We start from the raw sequence: 22,039 nt of genomic DNA on the forward strand, positions 1-22,039 counted from the left end.
CCAAAACAAGTCAGGATCTCATGCCTCATGAACGTGGGGCACGAGGCCGTCTACTGTTACAGTAGGTGCTTTGTGTACTGTAAGAAAGGGTAAGGAGCCAAACTGTGGTCAACTGACGTTTGCTGCGTACCATGGTAGCAAAGACTGAGGAAGAACTTTTCATTACTTTTTCAGTGCAGATTCCTTAAACCTATTACTATTTCGCTCTCTCTCTCTCTCCCCGCAGCCCTCAAGACAGCTCCCAAGGATCTATTACCAGAATGTCCTACAACTGATGACAAATGTACTTGACCGATAATCTTGCTCTTGTGGTTCCAAGTCTGACCTGTGGTACATCTCTAAATCTTTGGTAGTTGTGGCTGTAGTCAAGATTCCTCCCTGAAACGGGTACTTCATTCCTGCTGACACTTGGGTGGGACCCATGGAAAGGAGAACCGTTGTTAAATTTTGCTTGGCCCCTAGGTGTTCATACCTTTGAGGAGCTGCAGGACAAACTCAGTACACTCAGAAGCTGGAATTATCTCTGAGGAAACTTCTCTATGCTCATTCCCAGACAGCCGCTCAGAGAGAACTCCAAAATATTTAGGCTGCTCTGGTACCTTTAGGCCTTGGTTTGTGCTCCTCCACATCGGAAGTCCAGGTAGCATTGAACCTATTTGTCCATGGGGCATATGTGAGAGCTCCTGTGTTCGGCCAGAGATGAAGCTTTGAGTCAGGAGAGTCTGTCCCAACTGTCTCAAATTAGCAGCACAACCTTCCAAGAAGAACAGATAGCCACCTTATGGTGGTCCGCAAAGATAAAGCCCCAATTACTGGAGGCCACTGGAGCCTCTTCGCCTTCATAGTCACCACCGAGCAGATACTACAGGGCAGTTAAGCCAAAGAGACAATGTTACTAAAGAAGGCTGCTTCTCAAAGACCGAAAGGGTATAATAGCTTGCACTAAGGGAAATCACTGGGAACAGATGAAAATGACTGGTGCTGAGAGGTAACGAACAGGCAAGTGAGCAGACCGATCCGCATCTGGCCCCCTCTCTCCCCAAAAAAACTCCAACTCCCAACAAATCTAACTTTCTGATGGGCAAGATTTGTTCTCTTATACTGACCTTCACCTAATGCAGGAAAGAGGAAAGGATATCTTCCTGCCCCCCCCTCTGCCGCCCCCCCCCCAGTCAAAAGATACCAAGAAACTATTTTTCAGAAGTTGTGCTTGTTTAAATGTCTCATATTTCATTACGAGGAGACCTGATCATTCATTATGCACTGAAAAATAAGGGACTAATTAAATGTACGGATTCAACATCATGTTGCGGTACATTGTTATTTTAATGTATAAAATACCATCAAAGGTTGGAAAACCTTGTCAAATGTTTTCTAGATTTGTAATGATCTCACATTAATCATTCTCAATTAGATGCTTTTCTCACTAAATTATTGCAAATTTGACATGGTTCAAGTTCTATAACATCCTCTGAAACAAAACAATATTTTTCTTTTGAGTAAACACAAGAAACAAGCTTGAATAAGCAAAAAAGTATTAATTATTTCACAGATGGGGCAAATGGTAACCTCGCACCTTTTCCAAAAGATCATGAGCAGTGAGATGAATTATTGACAGCGTTAATGCCCAATGGCCTCAATTGTCCTTGTAACTGTACTGCATTGATGGCTGAGCATACTGAGCGCGAAAACACACAAAATACACACATTTACATTTCAAAGCTATGCCACAGTTTTAGCACAATTGCTCTTCAAATAGTTCTTTTTTCGACAGTTCTGTAAGTACACATTGTTGAATAATTCGTTCAAATCATACGCGCATCATAAAGTAGGAAAATGTAGGATCACATTACAAAAAAACACCAGGCCTTACTAACTTGCACCCTAATGCTATTTATTTTACACAGATCCTGATTACAACTGGACCCCTTTAGGGCACAAATGTGACTTCAGGCCCAAAATGGAAGTACAAGAAGTCGGGTGCAAACTGCTCCTCCTGACGTGGCTAAATGCCCACCTGGTTTTCACCAGATAAAACATAATGCAATTTGGGGAGGAGGTGTTTACGCATGGTGTAAAATGCTGGATTGTATAGTCTGTAAATGGTAATTCATGTGGAATTTGCACATATTCTGATCATTAATTACCACATCACACATAAGTGTCAATTGGCGGATGTTCAATTTCCATCTGCATTGTAGGCCAGTTGTAATCAGACTTATAATGTAAAAGTGCTATTGCGCTTCATAATTTCTTTTTTGTGGCAGACGAAAAGAAGCATAATAGCACCCTTTTTACAATTTTGCTCAATTTCTTTTGTGGCAAGTTGTGGTGTTTTGCAGCATTAACAAATGTTTGCTTTTTTCCTAAGGAGACCAGAAACGAACATTGACTTCCGGTGCTGTAAAATAGTACTGACTAGTTCATAAATACACGAAATACAATTGTACACCCTTACAAGATGTACTCTGGTGCTAACTAGGAATGATTTACATCATTCAAGCAGTGTGTACGTAATCCAACACCATATGTGGTAACAACTACCTGAGCAGTTCTGAACCTTGGCTAATAACATTTAAAATTCTAATGGGAAGTGAAAGTAGAGCAGTACACGGTTCGAGATAAAATTGAAATTTAAGAAAACATATCTTAAAATGTACAACATTTTATTTACAAGAAAAAGGAGAACCTAAAAGTCCTAGGGACCATCTTGAAAGAAATTACTAGAAGCACAAAAAAACAAGAGTGATGGTCAGGATAAGTCCGAATAAGAGACAATTTCTTTTTTAAATTTACTTTTGCTAAACATTGGCATCCGTAAACGAACCTACAACATATACTGGAAAGGTAGACTATGCTTGTTGTTGGTTTAGTGATGGAAGGCTTCGAGTCGCAGCCTGTTTGGATCCTGTGGGTGTCTTAATGCTATGCCATAGCGCAGAAGCAGCTCGATGTAAGGAGGCCAGTATGACTCCACAATTGGCACATATGGGTCATGGGGAGTAGCCAACAACTTATTGATAAGATCCTAAAAGAAAGAAATTAAAATTAGATGAGGCAGTTTCGTAAAAATAAGTATTTATACTTAAAAGGAAACAAAACTGAGTATGGCTATTTGCATTTATCAGGAATTTGGCAAAATACCGTTTTTTGGATTTCCCACAGAATATGTAAGGAACAAGTTAATTACATTCTGTAATGTTTTTACTAGTTGATACTCTATCCTGTCGCAGATTCCTCATCTTCGAATACTCCCCAGCTGTCAAAATGGATCTGAAAAACATTCTTCATTCCAGTGCTCCCGCATGTCACTAGGTGGCATCATGCAACTCAGCACTGACTCCACACCATCCTAGAAGGGACAGAGTGGAGCAGCCACCCCTGTGCACCGACTTCAGTTTCTTGCCTTTTCCCTTTCTGTTCCTTCGGAAGCAGAGCATCAACAATTGTTGGTACACGTGTTCTGAATACTAACTTAGTACCTTTTAAGATGTTAATAAGAGGCCATTCTACAGAACATGCTGGTGGGTGGGCAGTGAGAAATCTGCTGTAAGATAAAGAATCCATCAGAAAGAGCGTTAACAAAGGATACATTACTTTTTTTAGATGGATACTTCCAACTGAAGATTCTGCACTATGGAACAGACAGCAAAGCAGTACATTTCTGGTGGAGGATCTGTGGAGTGGACTTAGACCAAACAGTCTTGAAGGACTGAGCAGGCAAAATGTCTTTCCTGCCTACCCTGGCTGTAAAGGTAATAGTTCTTTGTGAACATGTGCACTGACACCCATGTCACAGCTTGGCAGATGTTAAGGATAGGCATTCCATGTGCCTGTGGTAGCAGCCCTAGCCCTGCTTGAATCGGCTCTTAGACCTTACAGAAGCTGCTTAGTGGTAGTACTTAGCAGATCGTAATGCAAAGAACAATCCACCTCGACAGAGTGCTCTACTGCATAGCTTTCCCCTTTTCTTGATTCCAAAGTTGCCAAGTTCTTTACGGTTGTGAAATGATCTAGGCATGTTTTCCCCGCTGTTAGAAGACATCCTGTGCCACCTTGAGTTGTAGACACCATTCGTAAACTGCAACGGAAGGCCTATTCAGGTTGTCTGCTGTGGCATAAGCAACCCTGCTAAATGGTTTACGATCAGGAAATATCCCGTCGTCCCAACCACCTCCAGAGGTGCAGAACCTCTTGACTTAGGACCCAGGCCCCCACTCGACCTTACTGATTGCAGAACCTCATGGCGGTAATGTTATCCTTTAAAACCTGCACCAGCATCCCCTTGATAGATGGCAGGAGGGCCTTCTGAACAAGATAAATGGACGCAACTCCAGCAGATTGATGTGAAGTAGACCATCTGCCATAGACGAGAGTCCCATGATCTCCACCTCCCCTAGATGACTTCCCCATGTCAGCAGGGGCGCATCTATCACCATCGTCAGCTCTGGAGAGGGAAGAGAGCACAAGAGACCTGTAGCTGGACCAAATGTATTTGAGTAGCCACCACTGCAAATCTCGAGTTTCTGCCAAATTATCTTTGTGCTGGGATGATAGGAACTTCAAATTCTACAGCAGAGCACACAGGTACCACCTGACATAGTAGATAAAGGGGATGCAGAAGGCTACAAGGCACAGAGGCCTCAGAGATATTCTCACGGTAATCGGAACTGAGCCAGAAACATCAAGACCATATCCCAAATGTCCTAAACTCGTGGTGGAGAGAAAGCCCTGAGCTCCACTGTGTCCAGGGTGTCCCAATGAATGGAAGTGTCTGTGGAAGAGTCAGGTGGGAACAGCTTAGGAGTGCTAGTAAGGCTGAAGGGAAGCATGGCGAAATGAAAATTGACTGGCCTACTCGAATCTCACATAATGTCTGTGGGACTGCAGGACGAGTATATAAAAATAAGCATCATGTAGGTGAAAGGACACTCACTGTACAAATGCAGGGGACCAGAGGAGAGAGAGTCCGGGGCTGTATAAACATTTTTAATTTGTCCTTCTGCAGAAAGTCATTCAGAGGCCAAAGGTCCAGATTAGGGCTGAGGCCCCTGTCCTCCTTCGGAACAAGGAAACAGAGAAACACCCATCTCCTCTTTCAGAGACCAGGCTCTTTAGATAGCACCGTTGGAGAGCAACACACGCTCCTCATGTAGCAGAATGAAAGGGTGCTCGTCTGAAATCTGCTTGGTGTGGAAGAAATAGCGGGCGGGGAAAATGCAAATCATAATCATTTTGAATGATCTGTAATATCAGATATATCGTCAATCTGGAAGTTAATGTCAAATTCTACCAGTTGGGTATATCCCACTAACGGGAAAGTGCTTTGGTGACAGTTTTAGTAGAGGAAGAGGAAATGGAAGACTGATGCCCCGCTGGCCCACAGGCTGCCTGTCAGATCGAGTCAACGGCCTCAAAAGAACTGGGATGTCTGCTGTACTGATGGGGAAAGCTGCCTCTATGCAAGCCCTCTGCAACAGCCTCTAAACCTTTTAAACGGATGCAGAAACTGTTTGGCAGGGGTTAACAGTCCCACTGAGTACTCCACAGCTCTGCTGTCATTAAAGCTCTCCAACGCTGAGTACATCTTATCTGAAAGACGCGACCCATGGAAGGGCATATCCATGAGGGAGGCCTGTATAGGGCAGAGAATCTTGTGGAACGCATCCAGCATATCGATGACGGACAACACTAGTCCCGACTGTCCTTCACAGGCAATCTGTAGTGTTCGGACCTACACAAATAATATTTGGTCGCGTTCTGTCCCACAAATCGTCTAGGTCAAAGAGATCCTAAGGTCTTTCAGGACTGTCAGCAAGATCTTGCTAGCCATGTCCTCCAGGCAATGCGTGCAGTGATCCTGCAAACACACAGCATTTACGGATCACGATGAAACAATGGCAGAAGAAAATATGCCCGTGACGAAAGTCTAAATCCTCTTTGACACCCTACCTAGAGTGGGGGTAATGAGTTAGGATACGCCTTACTGTCGAGTCCTGTATAAAAGCTCTCTGGGGTGGGGTGATTGCTGAAATAAATCCAGGTCATCAGTTGCCCATCTGTGAGATCTAGCCATCTGCCTCTTAACACTGCCAGGCAAGAATAAGACTTCGACGTAGTGGCCATCAAAGTCTCAACTTAAGCTAGCTGCAATTCTAGTGCCTCAGCTGCCTTCTAGACCACCAGAGCAAATGAGGCACTCTGTTGGCCCTAGTGGTGAGTCAATCTCTGTCTCTGGTGAGGTGTCAAACCCACTTGCACTCTGTAAATCTATGTATAATGCATCATCAGTACAGTGAGGGGGGAGCAAGCCATCCCCATCATAATCATCAACGTCCTGGTGTGCTCCTTGCTCTGGCATAGGATCAAAGTCAGACCTAAAAAGATAATAGAGCCTCTGCTGGTCCATGTGATTTTGCACAGGCCCTGGGTTAAAGGTAGCATGATGACCATTTGCGATTTTGTAGTGTGACATCAGTTGGGCTCAAGCCAATGTGGGTTTGTTGTTCAACATTGGCAACAGCACTGGATTCTCTTCTGGCACTGGTACCAGTGCCATGTAGCTGGGAACAGCATGGATCTCGGGCCGGTGTAGAAGTCTGTACCGGGGCCAGGATGCACCCAAGTAATACGTCACAAAGGGTCAGACTGTGCCAGGGAAGGACTAGCTGGTAGTAACCAAACTTGAGGGCCCTGTGGTTCCATGAGGCCAAAAGATGCACCAAAGGGAGCTGAAAGCTCAGCAAACATTTGGAGAGTTGCCTCGTTAAAAGGCCTCGATCTGCTGTGGTATCAACGATGGCCCAGGATATCTGGGAAGAGTCAGGAGGAGCTGAGGTATCAGTTACACAGCCAGATCCCTAGATGGGGTGCAAATGACATAGTGATGCACTTCTGCTTTCTCTCTGAAGTCTTAGTGGTGGGATGGAGTTGAGTCCTGCTTTGATTTCTTATGCATGTGCTTGGGCTTCGACTTACCGGAGGACTTCGAGTGCATAGCTGAACGATCAAGACAACAGCTTCAGGACCGGGCCCACACCCACAACCTGGATCGTGAGTGCAAGTTATGAGAAGCCCACAACTTCTTGTTTGGTGTCACACAGCTACGCTTCCCAGTTTCAGATCACCTTTAGGAGTATGAGATACACTTACTGCCCAAATAATGTGTGACCCAAGCCTAAACAGCAAAGATGGACGTTATGTGGGTCCGTGACCAACATCTGCTTTCTATAGTACCAGCATGGTCTGAAACCTGTTGTTTTAGGTGGGGACATAGCTCACTAGCACACTGGCTGAGGTCCTTGCAAGAAATTGACAATGTTGGGATCGGAGCGCCGGATTCATGTCGAATGGCATGGAAAGAAAGGAACTCACATCAGCGAGCAGGCTGGTGCTTAAAACACAGCTCTGCTGTAAGTTCCTGGGCACTATGGAGTCAGCACAGAGCTCCACAACACTACCTACCTGTGTGCTGGAGCACTGCTATTGAGAAGGTTTTCTAGATTTAGTCTGGCATCTGGGGAGTATCCTAAGATGAGGAATCCGCAGTTAGAAGTATCTAGCAGAAAAGGTTTTTATTTATTCGAAGTGTTTGAGAAAAATTGTACATGAGTCACTAAGGAAGAGGGGGAAGGGGATGGGGGGAGGCAACACATCTTCTGAGGTTTGCTACCTGCAAAAAATCACAATAATGTTTGCTAGGGGGACTTTTACTGTATCTTTCACTTGTCGATACTGGGTCCTTCTGAAAGAGGTAACTGCCTAATTCTGAGACCGCAAACAAGAAGAAGGTATAAGAACCAGTTACTTACCTTCTATAAAGCTCTTTTTGCTAGAGACTCTAGCTGCAGATTCCTCCCCTTTTGAGTATTTTCCAGGTATCAGGCTGGATCTGGAAACTCTTCAGCAGTACCGCAGCATGGCATCAGGTGGTGCAGTGGGGATCCGCAATGATGCAGTTCCGCTCTGAAAATGACATGCGGAGCCCATATTGGTGCAACCCCTGTGCACTGACGTCAATTGCTTTCAAGGCAGTCCACGCCCCAGTACACAGAGCCCCAAGAGCATATTAGTTGTAACCAGAGTGCAGATTCCTAGACTTGAGGTCTTATTAATGTAGAGATTCAATCACCGAATGGGGACAAAGGGATGCTCGGTGAAGAACCTTCGGCTAGATAGAGCCTCTACCAGAAAGTGTGTTACAGACTTTAAGCAACTTGTTCTTCCGATAGAGACTTCTAGTAGGAGATTCCTCACCTTTTGAATAGCAGTACTTATTTGGAGGTGGGTTTGTGAATGGAGGGACGCCCATGTAGCTGCATGGCAAATGTCTGGGACAAAAATTACACGTGCCAATGCAGTGATATCATCTTTGGCCCTGGTTGAATGAGCAAGCAGTCCTCCCGGAGGCTGCTTACTGCCTAAGGTATAGCAGATCTTAATGTAAAGCATGATTCAGTGGGAGATAGTTCTCTTCTGCACTGCCTTGTCTGCACTGTTCGCTCCAGAGAACCCTACAGAGAGCAGATCGTCCACCTGGTGTTCTTTGGTACTATCATTGTAAAAGTTGAGCATCTTTTGGGATCCAATTGTTGAAGCCTCTCTTCCTGAGGTGGGTGAGGGGCAGGATAGCATGCTAGGAGGGTAATAATTTGACTGACATGGAAAGGCATCACAACTTTGGGTAGCAACAATGCTTTTGTCTGCAAGAGCTAATTTGTCTGGGAAGAAGGTAGTGTATGGTGGGTTAATGTATGGTGGACTGACAAAAAAAGCTTGAAGCTCACTCACACAATGTGCCAAGGTGATGGCGGTGAGGGACACTGTCTTAATAGTAAGGAGCTGTAAAGGACAGCTGTGAAGTGTGTTCAAGATAGTGCACATTAGATAAGTACAGACCAGATTGGGGGCGCTAGGTGGCGCAAGACCAAGATGGCCGCCCACCAGTGAGGCTCTGGACACTTGGCAGCATGATATTGCATTTATCCTACTCTAAAGCTCCTCAACGTTGCTGAAACAGGGCGGCCGCTTTACCCTCCTGTGCTGCAATCACTCAGGTGGGGCGATCGCCGCTCTGCGACCCTGTTCGGATTTTCTGGGGGCGGATCTATCGACCGAGTCCATCTTATTGGCGCTCTTGCCCACAGCCTGCAAACGCTGAGACAGGCTGCCTTCTTGCCCTCGCCTACGGTGCTGCCCGTGACCTGTAGACGATGTGCCGACCTGTCCTCACCTGCAGTGCTGCCCGCGACCTTCAGACACAGTGAAGAGCTGCCTCCCTGTCCTCTCCTGAAGTGGCTGTGCTGTCTTTTGTTCGGCTGCGGCGGAGCCGACCGCGTTCCTGCGTCCCTGGATCCCATCTGGTGCCAAGTTGACGGCCTGAGGACACATTGCCAATATTCCTGAGCGGACCGGTGAGTCGAGGGAGCGCTGCCTTATTACTGACGGCAGCGACGGTGACAGCTGCCTTTCTGCACATAGCTAGCCGTTGGCACGGCGGCGGCCATTGCTTGGCACTGCCTGCAGAATTTTGACGGGCATTGCTGACTAGTGCTCTGAGGAGACTGGACGCCGTGGGGCCTACTCATCCTGGAGGACAGTTGGCTCTTCTGGCCACTTTGGCTGGGAGATTAGACTTCTCCTCATTGGGTGCCATCATGCAGTGCAGTGCTTGCAGTGCTCTGATCCTCTGCCCTACTGTGTGGTGGACTCGTTCCTGCTTGCATAGTTCTACTCTTCTGGGAGGTTTGCTCTATTGTGTCACCCTGCTGGCTGTACTCTGACTCCACGTTACATATTTCAAGGTCATCGACTACAGAGTCAGTTGGACCCTGCTGCTATCAGTGCTGTTACATTTGGGCCTTGGACAGGTCCTTACGTGACAGGCTACGACCCTCCACCTGCCTGGCAGTCTCTTCAGGACGCTTTCCTCCATAACCCTACGTATTCCTTGGACAGGCACAGCTAAGCTGTAAGTCTATCATCTACTCCATCATTCCCTGCACAACCGGTGGTACTAAACTCTTGACGGTCGGAGGGGCGGTGTCTCTGCCATCATGGGTAAGACGGATGGCCGCCAGCACAAGTAGGTTTTCGAGGCCAGGAAGGCGGTCACGCGTCCAACCCGGAGGACTCTGCCCCATCCAGCGGTAAACAGGTACAGATAAAGTCTCCGGAGCCTGAGGTGGAGGTCAAAACATGGCTCTTCGCTATGCAGCACAGTCTTACTGCTCTTTCTGGCAAAATGGATACTATGAATAGCCGGCTGGACTTTTTAATACAGAAGGTTGATAAACATGATGAACATATCAAAGTAGCGGAACGGCCTATCTCAGATACCGAGGACACCACCTCACAATTACAGCTTCAAGTGAAGCAAATGGATAGGCTGCTCAAGGTTATTGCGGTACAAAAGAGAAAGTCACAATGGAAAATATTCATAATGCATCAACAGCCAACACATGGTCTATGAAATAAGAATATGACAACACCAAATAGCTCATACAATAAATGATTTAATAAATATTACAGGGATTGTCAGTAGATCAAGGGCTCAACTGATAGACTGTATATCACATTTGGCATTTAATAGAATCAGGTGCATACACCGTGAAGTGATGAGTGCGCAGTTGGGATGAGTGCAGGTGGTGTGCAGAGGGTAGGTGGTGCATATATATACATCAACATTCAGTGGTGACAACCTATCCTGTCAGATTTCTGGCAAATACAAAAATGCTAAATCATAAACGAAAGATGCAGATATAAATTCTCTGTCATCCAGGTTTGATATGCAAGAAAGGAAAATGTTGACGTTTCGACCCCTATGGGGACCAGCAGATTGAACGTCTTGGAAGTGGGGTCTTCATCAGGACCAAAAGGGGGGAGAAGGGCACCTATGGATAATGGTATGTGAATAGTAAGGTGTGTCTCATGATGAATACATCCAACTAACAGGTTAATTTAGGTATGATTTACAAGGTGACCGCAATAAATCTTCGGGCTGGAATGTGGTGATGGGGGCCTATGAGGCTCCTATAGGGGGGGAGAGAAAGGAGACATACAGAATGCGCTAGCGTCAGTGTTCAAACTAGTGAATTCTGAGGAGTACAACATAGGGCAAGAATGGCCTGACACTTACTCACGGTTGGTACAATAGTCTGTATGGAGTGAGCCAAGGGTTCGCAGTAACCTATGGTAGCGGATGAAGGACAAAGATTCAAAAGTAACCTGTAGCTGCAAAAGGAAGAAGTTTCCGGTCAGTGAAACCGAAGCATGTGGGTAGTAATTTATTAAATCACAATCATTTATTGTGAGAGCTATTTGGTGTTGTCACATTCTTATTTCATAGACCATGTGTTGGCTGTGTAGTCCAGTGGTCTATCGGGCCACCCCATTGATACATACCTCAAGGTTATTGCAGCAAAGAATGAGGATTTGGAGGGTCGCAGCTGCCGCAACAACATCCAGATTATGGGCATTGCAGAACGTACAAACACGGGCCGCATGGAGGACTTTGTGGAGCGCCTCCTGAGGGGTGCGTGTGGTGATGGGGCCTTCTCATTGAAACTTGTTGTGGAGCGGGCACATCGCTCCCTGGGCCCTTGCCCCCAATTCCTGGCTGTGAAGCAAAAACGTTGAAAAGTGCAGATAGAGTATACCCTCATGTACCTGGTGCGCCTATGGATATCCTACCAGGGCAAACACACCATATGCTCCAATCCAAAGCAGGCAGAGGACTTCCTTAAATCCATCAACTGAAGATCGCCGAGACACACCTCTGACCCCTGCAAATCCAGGGCTTTTTCTCGTGCTGAGGACTGATCCTTAGGAGGTCATTGTCCCCTGTAGTATCTCTTCTGCAGTCCACGCCCTTTGCCAGGACAGTTATCACCAGGCATTCAGACGCTGAGGTGGCATTGGGCCTGTCTTTTATGACTTTGCTTATCTCACTCGTCTCCAAAGTTGAAGAATGGCTTCAGCGCAGACCGGCCAGATAAGTGCAAAATTTTTTATGTACTCTCCAAGTGTTGGGCAAATGGCTGTGATATATGTTTAGAGTGCTAGTTCTGAACTCTGCCAAGTACCCTCCTGTTCTATTTTATTACATCCCCACTACAGTGGTTAGCTGCCATGCAGCTCGTGAGAGACCGGAGGATTCCATTACCCACCGGTGACCACCCACAATGGGAGTACCCCCTTAATATGCTGGACTTTTATACTTGTTGGACTTGTTCGAACTGGACTATAATCTTGCAAGTTCCTGAGCAGTGGGGTGGGCGATATCTTACCGGCACGATTGGGGTGCCGTTGTGGGTAGGGGCGGGATGGGGATTATTGTTATTGTTTTTATTGTTTTGTCAGGTACGAATCAACAGATCATTATGCCAGAGTACATTGATGTAGACACCTGTAGCGCACACCATCATGCTGCTCCAAGCGATCACTTCCCTCTCCCAGAAGGATGACCGCGTCTCCTGAACAGCTTCGCCTAAACTTGCTCACCTGGAATGACAGAGGACTTTGTAACCCCCGTAAATGCCGGCAAATCTTGCATACCTGGAGAGATATCAGATCCATATCGCTATGCTTCAAGCGACGCATGTCGACCAGCGCCGCCCTCCCTGTTTTGGTAGCCGATGGGCTGCGGAGCGGGTATTCTCCTCCTATTCTACTTATTCCCGCGGTACTCTAATTCTAATTTTAGTAAAAAAGAACACACCCTTTATTCTGGGCGGCGCATTCAGCGACCCTTTTGGTTGGAGCCTCATGCTCTGGGGCACACTGGGCACGCAGTCAGTTACACTTGTCTATTGTTACGGGCCCAATACTGATAACCCGCACTACATTAATACTCTTTTGGACACATTTTTAAAGTGGGTTCCACAAATGTCATTTGTGGGGGGGGGACTTCAACACTGTTCTCTGCCCTTCTGCTGACCGGTCCAATCATCTCGCTCATCACTACACAAAAACTCATGAAACATTAGTGCGTCTGCTTTCTGATCACAGGCTGATAGATGCCTGGCGCCATGTGCACCCAGAGGGGAGAGAAAGCACATATTACACTACAGCACATTCCTCCTGGTCGCGCCTTGATTATTGGATAGTATCCTGAGGGGTAGCTCCTTGGATTCACTCAGTTGATCGCATCCCCTCGAATCTGGCAGTTAGTGCCAGAAGCGCTCTTGGATGCCTCTTTTAAGGCAGAGCTTGGGGAAGAGATATCTAACTTCTTCATTTGGAATAAAGGCTCCATTACTCATACGAGTACCCTTTGGGAGGCTTTTAAAGTAATGGTGCGTGGATTTTGCATTGCAAAAAGCTGTGGAGTTCTTAGGGATATTCGTCGCAGAATGCGTTGCCTTGAAGGGGAAATAAAATTACTGGAAGCAGATCTGTGGCGGGATTCCAGAGGGGCTCAGAAAACAAAACTTAGAGATAAACTCATAGACTATACAATAGGGGCCCGATGTAGGTCGGTCGGTAACGGCCGAAAATCGGTATTTTCGGCCGTTACCGACCGGTATTCAAGGATTGGCATGTAGGGGCACAATTTTACAGAATCAGTAAATTTACCGATTCTGTAAATTTACCGATTCTGTTAAATACCGAATCGGTATTTTTACCGATTCGGTAAATCTCAGATGTAGGTGGGACTCTTCTGAGTCCCAAAGGCCCTACAAAATCAGTATTTTACCACACAATCCTATTGTGTGGTAAAATACCGAATTCAGGTGTGCATGCACATGTGTGCATGCACACCTAGCCATGTGACAGACAGACATGCCCTTAGGGCATGTCTGTGTGCCACATGGCGCACATGCCTATTTGTGGGGTGCCAGAGGGTGTCAAAGTGACACCCCCTGCACCCTTCCAAAATTCGGTATTTACCGATTTCCCATTGATTCCTATGGGCTTCAAAGCCCATAGGAATCAATGGGAAATACCGATTCTGTATTTACAGAATCGGTAAATACCGATTGTTACAGATTCGGTTTTTCCACATCTGGAAATACCTACATATCCACCCTTTAGATTTACCGATATTCAATTACCGAATCGGTAAAATTCGGTAATTAAAAATCGGTAAATCTAATTTACCTACATCTGGCCCTAGGTCTTCAAACTGTGGGGCGCGCCCCCCTGAGGGGGCGCAGCATCCTTCCAGGGGGGGGGGGGGGGGGCGCGCATTTACCTTCTGTTATTGCTTTCAGGCGCCAGTCGTCTCTCTCAGCCCGTGCTGCTGCAGCCCCAGCTGCTGGGGGCTCGGCTGAGAGTGTCTGGAATCACAGTTCTTTAAAGGCCAGGGGCGCAACGATTTCGGAGGTGGTGGGGAGTGGGAGGGGGCTAATTCTTCCAGCAATAGGAAGAGTGGAGATTCAGGGGCTCTAAGAAGGGGATGAAAACAAAGTCTCATTAACGCAGAAATGGTCTTTTAAAGACCTGTGAAGTACTCGGGTGCGCTGGCAGCTCCAAAACTGTCTAGCTGTCTCAGCCAGGACTTGGGAGTTACACCATCAGTGTTGCCTATGAAGCCTGGCAAGTGAGAAAAGAGTAGAGTCGGGAGTTGCAATTCTTTCACTTTGGATTAAGGTCGACATCGAATTACAGTGCAGTGAAGAACGGGCTCGGTTTCAGGTAATTTTTGTGCATGACACACACCGCTGATTTTTATGTTTTTTCAGTGTATAGTTCAGAAGTTGGTTGTTACATCGAGCTGTCCCCAGCAGTTTGACATTGCCGTCACTGCTCCACTCGTAAGTCATTTTTTCAGGTTCTTTTTAATCCATAACTGAAATAAGGTGCCAACGGTGACATACACACACGGATTTCATATTTTTTCCACAGATTAATTTTTTCCTGTAGTTGTGTCGCCTACATTTTTTACTTGAGTTTCACCATTTGTACACAACCCTCCAGTAAGTTGTTAAGTGAGGTGCACGCAGGTTTTGTGCAGGTTCGCATGCAGTCTCAGTGGCTTATGAGCTACTTGTTCACAGGGTTTTAGATAGAGGGCATGCTCACTGCTTCTTTTCACAAATTCGGGCATGGTGCACAACATCACAGCTCTACTTTCTTGGAATTGCCTTGGGTTAAATACATAGAGGGTCAATGCTGGCACTCCTGGACATGTTAAACGATCCATCTTAAAGAATTCAAATGATATCAGCATTCTATATATGGTATGTTTATGTATGTTTCTTTATTCCTACAGTGTCACCTGAAGAAGTTATTTGAGTTTAATCCCGAAATGCATTGGGCAATGCTATGTAAATTCGGAACACCACTGAAGTCATATTATTTGTTGAAGTTATTGATTTTGTGCATGCATTTAGTTAAATGCAATGATCTTATTTTGCACATGTTGACAATTTTTCTTTAAACGAACAACAAAAAAACATTTCTGTGATGCTGGAATAAGTACTTTCAGATAAATGTGAGGTTTAAATTGAGTTGATTAGCACTGGTGATTTCATTGTTGATTAAGAATGTGAAATACAAATACATTAATCCACGCTGTGCATCCAGCACACTGGTGGTTTTCCACCAGAATTCTGTTCAGCGGGGCTGACACACACGACGGGTGGGTTGGGAGGGGGCAGGGGGTTGAGAGCGCTGAAGCCCTTTGAGCCCTATGGGCGTTGCGCACCTGATGTGAAGGCAATTGTATCCCCAGGTCTTAGTCAGAAGCCCATTTATGGGCGGCACCCTTCTCTGGTCAAAATACACCACTGGGTCCAGCAGCTACCTCATCCCTTTGGTCTTCGCAACTGCAACTTGTCAACAGAGTATGCCTTTGTTCCGGATTTCTCTTAACTCTGATCCACACTTTACTGAGTAGCTGCGCGCTTTACAAATACAAATACGCAATAACATAACACTTTGCGGACCCACCTGCACCCACAGGGTGTGTCCGAACTGCGACCCTTTGCAGGTAGAAACTGGTCAGACAGGCGGTACTGTATGTGTAAGGACTTTGACATGGCTGCCGCCACCGATTCAGATACTGTCAATTCACACATGATAAAATCCGTGACCATAACATATTTTACTGTTGTGTCTTGTCTCAGTACCCATGCTCTTCAGCCATGTCTGTTTTGATGTGAGTGACAAAGGAGGATTACGGATTATCAGTGTTCAGCAATGCAATCAGACCCCACAGCCTGTTGAAACTTGCAGGGAGGGCTGAGATTGAAACGGGACAGCTCACAGGGGAGAGTGCCCACTGGAGCTCTCCTCAATCCATATGACGTCTAAAACCGGAAGCGGTCCCTTCTGCTGCAACATGTGCTGAAGCGATCAGTGTTAGGGATAGCCCCGGCTGGGAGCCTTAGCTCCCCACCCAAAGTTCAGGTCTAGTTGAACCCCATGTTGCTTCCCACGTCGGAAGTACGTTTCACTGCAAGGAGTTTACAATGGTTGTATCCTTCCTGAAGATTCCATTCTCTGGCAGGTAAGAGTGAAGAGCTTTTTGTATTATTTTTTTTAAAGCCTCTGTCCTTTCCCCTTCGCCTCAATACTAGTGGGAACGTTGGATGTGTCAAGGAGGAGCGGATTTGGCATTAATGCCATAGGTGCTGACTTTGGTTCTGGGGACCGGGTTTGAGTCCTGGTATCGGCTCAACATCTTGTGATCCTAGGCAAAATCACTTAATTTACCAGTGACTTACGAAAAAGGAATTAGACCTTGATTAAAGTCACTGATGCTTGTTTAACATGTTCCAATCCCTAGAGCTGAGTCCACAAACCTAATATAACAAATATTGTCAAGTATGCCTATCATCTGTCGTCGCTTCTTTGTAGACCAAATTTAAATGTTTTCTTGTGCAGCTTTTTCTGAAGCTTTGGAAGGCGATCTTCTTTATAAGCCAACTCTGCCAACTAATTGACTCTTGTGCTGATAGAGAATAAAGATGTATATATTCTCTTGAATCACTTATATCACATGTGTATGATGTAAATGTCCCCAAAGGCCTTCTTGAAAAAGTGTGGCTGGCCTCCGACTGACATGGCAACACCTGGCCATACTCCACATAATCATGGATTTTTTAATCGTGTCAGAAAGCATGTTTTGTGGAACTTCATTTTCTGATATCTTGTTTAGAGGCAAGGATGTGGCACAACAGCCAGAGCTGATCAAGTTCAAGTTCAAGTTCGGTATTTGTATAGCGCACTGCTCACCCAGAGGGTCTCAAGGCGCTTGGGTAAGGGGTTCATTATTTGTCGAATAGCCAGGTTTTAAGTTCTTTTCTGAAGGAGATGTGGTTTTGAGTGAGGCGGAGGTGAGTGGGGAGTGAGTTCCAGGTCTTGGCAGCAAGGAAGGAGAAGGATCTTCCACCCATGGTGGATCTTCGGATGCATGGGACAGCGGCGAGGGCTTGATTGGACGATCTTAGTTGGCGGTTGGGATTGTAGAAGGAAAGTCGAGAGTTGAGGCATTCGGGTCCTAGTTTGTAGAGGGCCTTGTGTGCGTGGGTGAGAAGGCGGAATGTAATTCTTTTGTTGACGGGAAGCCAGTGGAGGTCTTTTAGGTGTCCGGTGATGTGATCACGGCGAGGGATGTCTAATATGAGTCTCGCTGATGCGTTTTGGATGCGTTGTAGTTTTTTCTGTCATTTTGCTGTGATTCCGGCGTATAGTGTGTTACCATAATCCAGACGACTCGTGACCAGTGCGTGGGTGACAGTCTTTCTTGTCTCGAGGGGGATCCAAAGGAAGATCTTTTTGAGAATGCGAAGTAAGTTGAAGCAGGAGGATGAGACTGCGTTGACTTGTCTGGACATCGAGAGAGAGGAGTCTAGGATGAAGCCAAGGTTACGTGCGTGGTCTGTGGGTGTGGGTGCTGTGCCCAGAGCGGAAGGCCACCAAGAGTCGTCCCAGGCAGAGGGGGTAGATCCTAGGATGAGCACCTCCGTTTTGTCTGAGTTGAGTTTTAGGCGGCTATGTTTCATCCATTCGGCTACTTCTTTCATGCCTTCGTGTAGGTTGGTTTTGGCGGTGTTGGGGTCTTTGGTGAGGGAAAGGATTAGCTGGGTGTTGTCAGCGTAGGAGATGATGTTAAGGTTGTGTTGACGCGCGATGGAGGCGAGTGGGCTCATGTAAACGTTGAAGAGGGTGGGACTGAGTGAAGATCCTTGTGGTACGCCGCAGATGACTTCAGTGGCCTCAGAGTTGAATGGGGGAAGTCGGACCCTTTGAGTTCTCCCAGCGAGGAATGAGGTGATCCAGTCCAAGGCTTTTCCTTGTATACCGATGTTGCTGAGGCGATGTTTAAGGGTGCTGTGGCAGACTGTGTCGAAAGCGGCGGAGAGGTCGAGTAAAATGAGGGCCACTGTTTCACCGTTGTCCAGTAGTGTTCGGATGTCGTCAGTCGCTGCAATGAGGGCTGTTTCGGTGCTGTGTTTGGCTCGAAACCCGGAATTGAGAGGGATCGAGGGAGTTGTTGGTTTCAAGGAAGGCGGCGAGCTGGATGTTAACGGCTTTCTCAATGACTTTGGCCGGGAATGGGAGGAGGGATATGGGTCGGTAGTTTTTAAGTTCAGATGGGTCTGCTGTGGGTTTCTTCAGAAGGGCGCTGTGTTCGGCGTGTTTCCAGCTTTCTGGAAAGGTGGCAGAGTTGAACGAGCAGTTGACGACATCACGGAGATGGGGTGCGATGATGGAGTCCGCTTTGTTGAAGATGTGGTGGGGGCAGGGGTCAGTTGGCGAGCCAGAATGGATGGAGTTCATTAGGCGTATGGTGTCTTCAGTGGTGATTGGGTTCCAGATGGTAATGATGTTAGTTGGCGGAGTAGGATCTGAGGGGGCTGGGGAGGGTTGAACGCTGGGAGTAATTTCGAAGCTGTTGTGGATGTCGGCAATTTTGTTGTAGAAGAAGGAGGATAATGCATCGCAGAGGTCTTGGGAGGGAGTGATGTCGTTAGATGAAGCGGGGGGTTGGTGAATTCTTTGACGATGTTGAAAAGTTCCATGCTGTTGTGAGTGTTGTTGTCGAGACGATCCTTGAATGCTGATTTCTTGGCATATCGAAGTAGTTGGTGGTGTTTGCGGGTGGCTGCCTTGAGGGAGGACATGTTGTCGGTGATTGGGTTTTTTCACCAAATTTTCTCCAGTGTGCGGCAAAGCTTCTTGGATTTTTTAAGGTCATCATTGAACCAGGGAGCCTTTTTGCTGGCTGATTTGATCTGGTGTTTTTTCAGGGGTGCTAATTCGTCAGCACTGTGGGAGATCCATTTCTTGAGGTTGATGGCTGCTTGGTTTGGGTCCAATGAGAGGGTGGGAGGGTTTTGGTTGAGTGATGTGAGGAGTTGGTCGGAGGTGATTTTGTTCCAGTTTCTCCGAGGAATAGGCTGTGGGCGGTTGTGGGTCAGGGTGGTTTTGTAGCTGAAGTGAACACAGCTGTGGTCCGTCCAGTGGAGAGCTGTGGTGCAGTCGAAGGAGATGTGCTTGTAGGAGGTGAAGATAGGGTCGAGCGTGAGTCCGGCTACATGTGTGGTGGTGTCAACAAGTTATTTGAGTCCGAGATTGGCCAGGTTGTCCAGAAGGGTGGTGGTGTTGCTGTCGTGTTTGTTTTCGAGGTGGTAGTTGAAGTCTCCTAAAAGAATGTAGTTTTCGGAGGCGAGGGCATGTGGGCTGACGAAGTCGGTGATGTCATCGCTGAATTGACTGCGGGTACCTGGAGGCCTGTAGATGAGGGTGCCTCTAAGTGTGGTCCTAGGGTCGGTGTGGATCTGAAAGTGGAGATGTTCGGCGGTTGCAAGATTATCATCGGAGCTGGTCGTGATTTTGATGGTGTTCTTATGGATGATGGCGATGCCTCCTCCTGTTTGATTGGTGCGGTCTTTACGGGTGATCTTGTAAGCGTCTGGGATGGCTATGGCGATGTCGGGCGCTGATGAAGTGTTCATCCATGTTTCTGTGAGGAAGGCGATGTCCGGTGACGCAGTGTCGAGTAGGTCCCAGAGTTCAGTTGCGTGTCTAAGGCAGGGTCGAGCAGGGGCAGCAGGGAGCGACCGCTTCTGACTAAGCCAGGACGGTCACAGCGCTTCGGTGCTCAGGGGAAGCCTTGCCTCTTAGTGGGAGGGAGGATCAGCTGGGAGGCGGGTGCGTGGTGGAGGGGGCGGGCTCCGGGCAAAACAACAACAACAATGCTAATGGCGGCGAGAACGGAAGAGCAGACCGGGTTGGGGGAAAGTGAAATTAACTATCTACGCGGTGGGCAGCACAGCAAGATTAAACAAACGATGTGGCAATGTGAGCCAAACAGCACAACACAGGCACCCTCGAATCAATGCAAAACAATGCAGGCACAGTCGAACAAGCAAATGGGCGCGTTGAGATAATCAAACAACTCTGCAACTCTGCAAGCACGGTCAAGCGCTAATTGAAAGCAGCAGCGTAGCGCCAACGATACCAGGCAGAGTAAGGCAGGGTCGAGCAGGGGCAGCAGGGCGCGACCGCTTCTGACTAAGCCAGGACGGTCACAGCGCTTCGGTGCTCAGGGGGAAGCCTTGCCTCTTAGTGGGAGGGAGGATCAGCTGGGAGGCGGGTGCGTGGTGGAGGGGGCGGGCTCCGGGCAAAACAACAACAACAATGCTAATGGCGGCGAGAACGGAAGAGCAGACCGGGTTGGGGGAAAGTGAAATTAACTATCTACGCGGTGGGCAGCACAGCAAGATTAAACAAACAATGTGGCAATGTGAGCCAAACAGCACAACACAGGCACTCCGAATCAATGCAAAACAATGCAGGCACAGTCGAACAAGCAAATGGGCGCGTGGAGATAATCAAACAAATCTGCAAGCACGGTCAAGCGCTAATTGAGAGCAGCAGCGTAGCGCCAACGATACCAGGCAGAGTAAGGCAGGGACGAGCAGGGGCAGCAGGGAGCGACCGCTTCTGACTAAGCCAGGACGGTCACAGCGCTTCGGTGCTCAGGGGGAAGCCTTGCCTCTTAGTGGGAGGGAGGATCAGCTGGGAGGCGGGTGCGTGGTGGAGGGGGCGGGCTCCGGGCAAAACAACAACAACAATGCTAATGGCGGTGAGAACGGAAGAGCAGACCGGGTTGGGGGAAAGTGAAATTAACTATCTACGCGGTGGGCAGCACAGCAAGATTAAACAAACGATGTGGCAATGTGAGCCAAACAGCACAACACAGGCACTCCGAATCAATGCAAAACAATGCAGGCACAGTCGAACAAGCAAATGGGCGCGTGGAGATAATCAAACAACTCTGCAAGCACGGTCAAGCGCTAATTGAGAGCAGCAGCGTAGCGCCAACAATACCAGGCAGAGTAAGGCAGGGTCGAGCAGGGGCAGCAGGGAGCGACCGCTTCTGACTAAGCCAGGACGGATGGCTGTAGAGCTGGGAAACCAGGTTCAATTCTTGATGTCTGCTCAACATCCTGTAATTCTGGGCAAATCACTAAATCTCCCTGTGCTTACAAAAAATGAATGTGTGCTTGTGTAATGTAAAAGATGCTCCTGTAAAGCGCTCCAATATCTTTGGGTCATGTTTGCGCTATATAAAACTGAACAAAAATATATTACAACATTTTGTGAGCACTCCTGTTTCAAGGCACTGCTCAAGACTGGAAGTGGAGCACAACCTAAGGATGGCAGAAGCAAGACTCCATCCACACATTGTCTCTGTGGAGAAAAACGTGCACTCCCACACCTGTGTTTTGGGAGTGTTTGTGCTAATCTATCCTAAATGTTGTGTTTTATGTGAAAAATAAAGCACCAATTAATTGTCTTATGCTAATTGTTTTCTTTTCATTTGAACTTTAGAATGAGCACAAGCACTACAAAAACTTCAGTTTACTAAATACTCTTACTTTGTTTAACATTATTTGCCCTATACAACCTGGGCTCTGTAGGAGGGAATGGCCATCAATGATGCAGAGTACCAGCTTTCAGAACTTTTTTATCGGGTGGTGGTGGCGGTGGGGGGCTCGACTTGAAAAAAGGTTTTGATGGGGGGCTCGGCCGACAAAAGTTTGAAGACCTCTGGACTATGCTGACACAGCGGAGCGAGATG

At 47.2% G+C, this 22,039-nt stretch overlaps 1 protein-coding gene across 1 annotated transcript in view; it reads right to left on the bottom strand.

Annotated features, from left to right (window-relative positions):
• Positions 1–1,307: 1,307 nt before the first annotated feature.
• The window catches only part of CENPK (centromere protein K), a 431,743-nt gene continuing 411,011 nt past the window's right edge, over positions 1,308–22,039 (bottom strand). The window contains exon 11 of the mRNA XM_086960693.1: positions 1,308–3,028. Within this exon, the coding sequence (XP_086816819.1) occupies positions 2,870–3,028 (159 nt within the window). The 3' untranslated portion in view covers positions 1,308–2,869. The remainder of the gene's footprint in view (positions 3,029–22,039) is intronic.

This window comes from Lissotriton vulgaris, chromosome 3_1 (assembly GCF_964263255.1).
Source record: "Lissotriton vulgaris chromosome 3_1, aLisVul1.2, whole genome shotgun sequence".
In the NCBI taxonomy this organism is placed as follows: Eukaryota; Metazoa; Chordata; class Amphibia; order Caudata; family Salamandridae; genus Lissotriton; species Lissotriton vulgaris.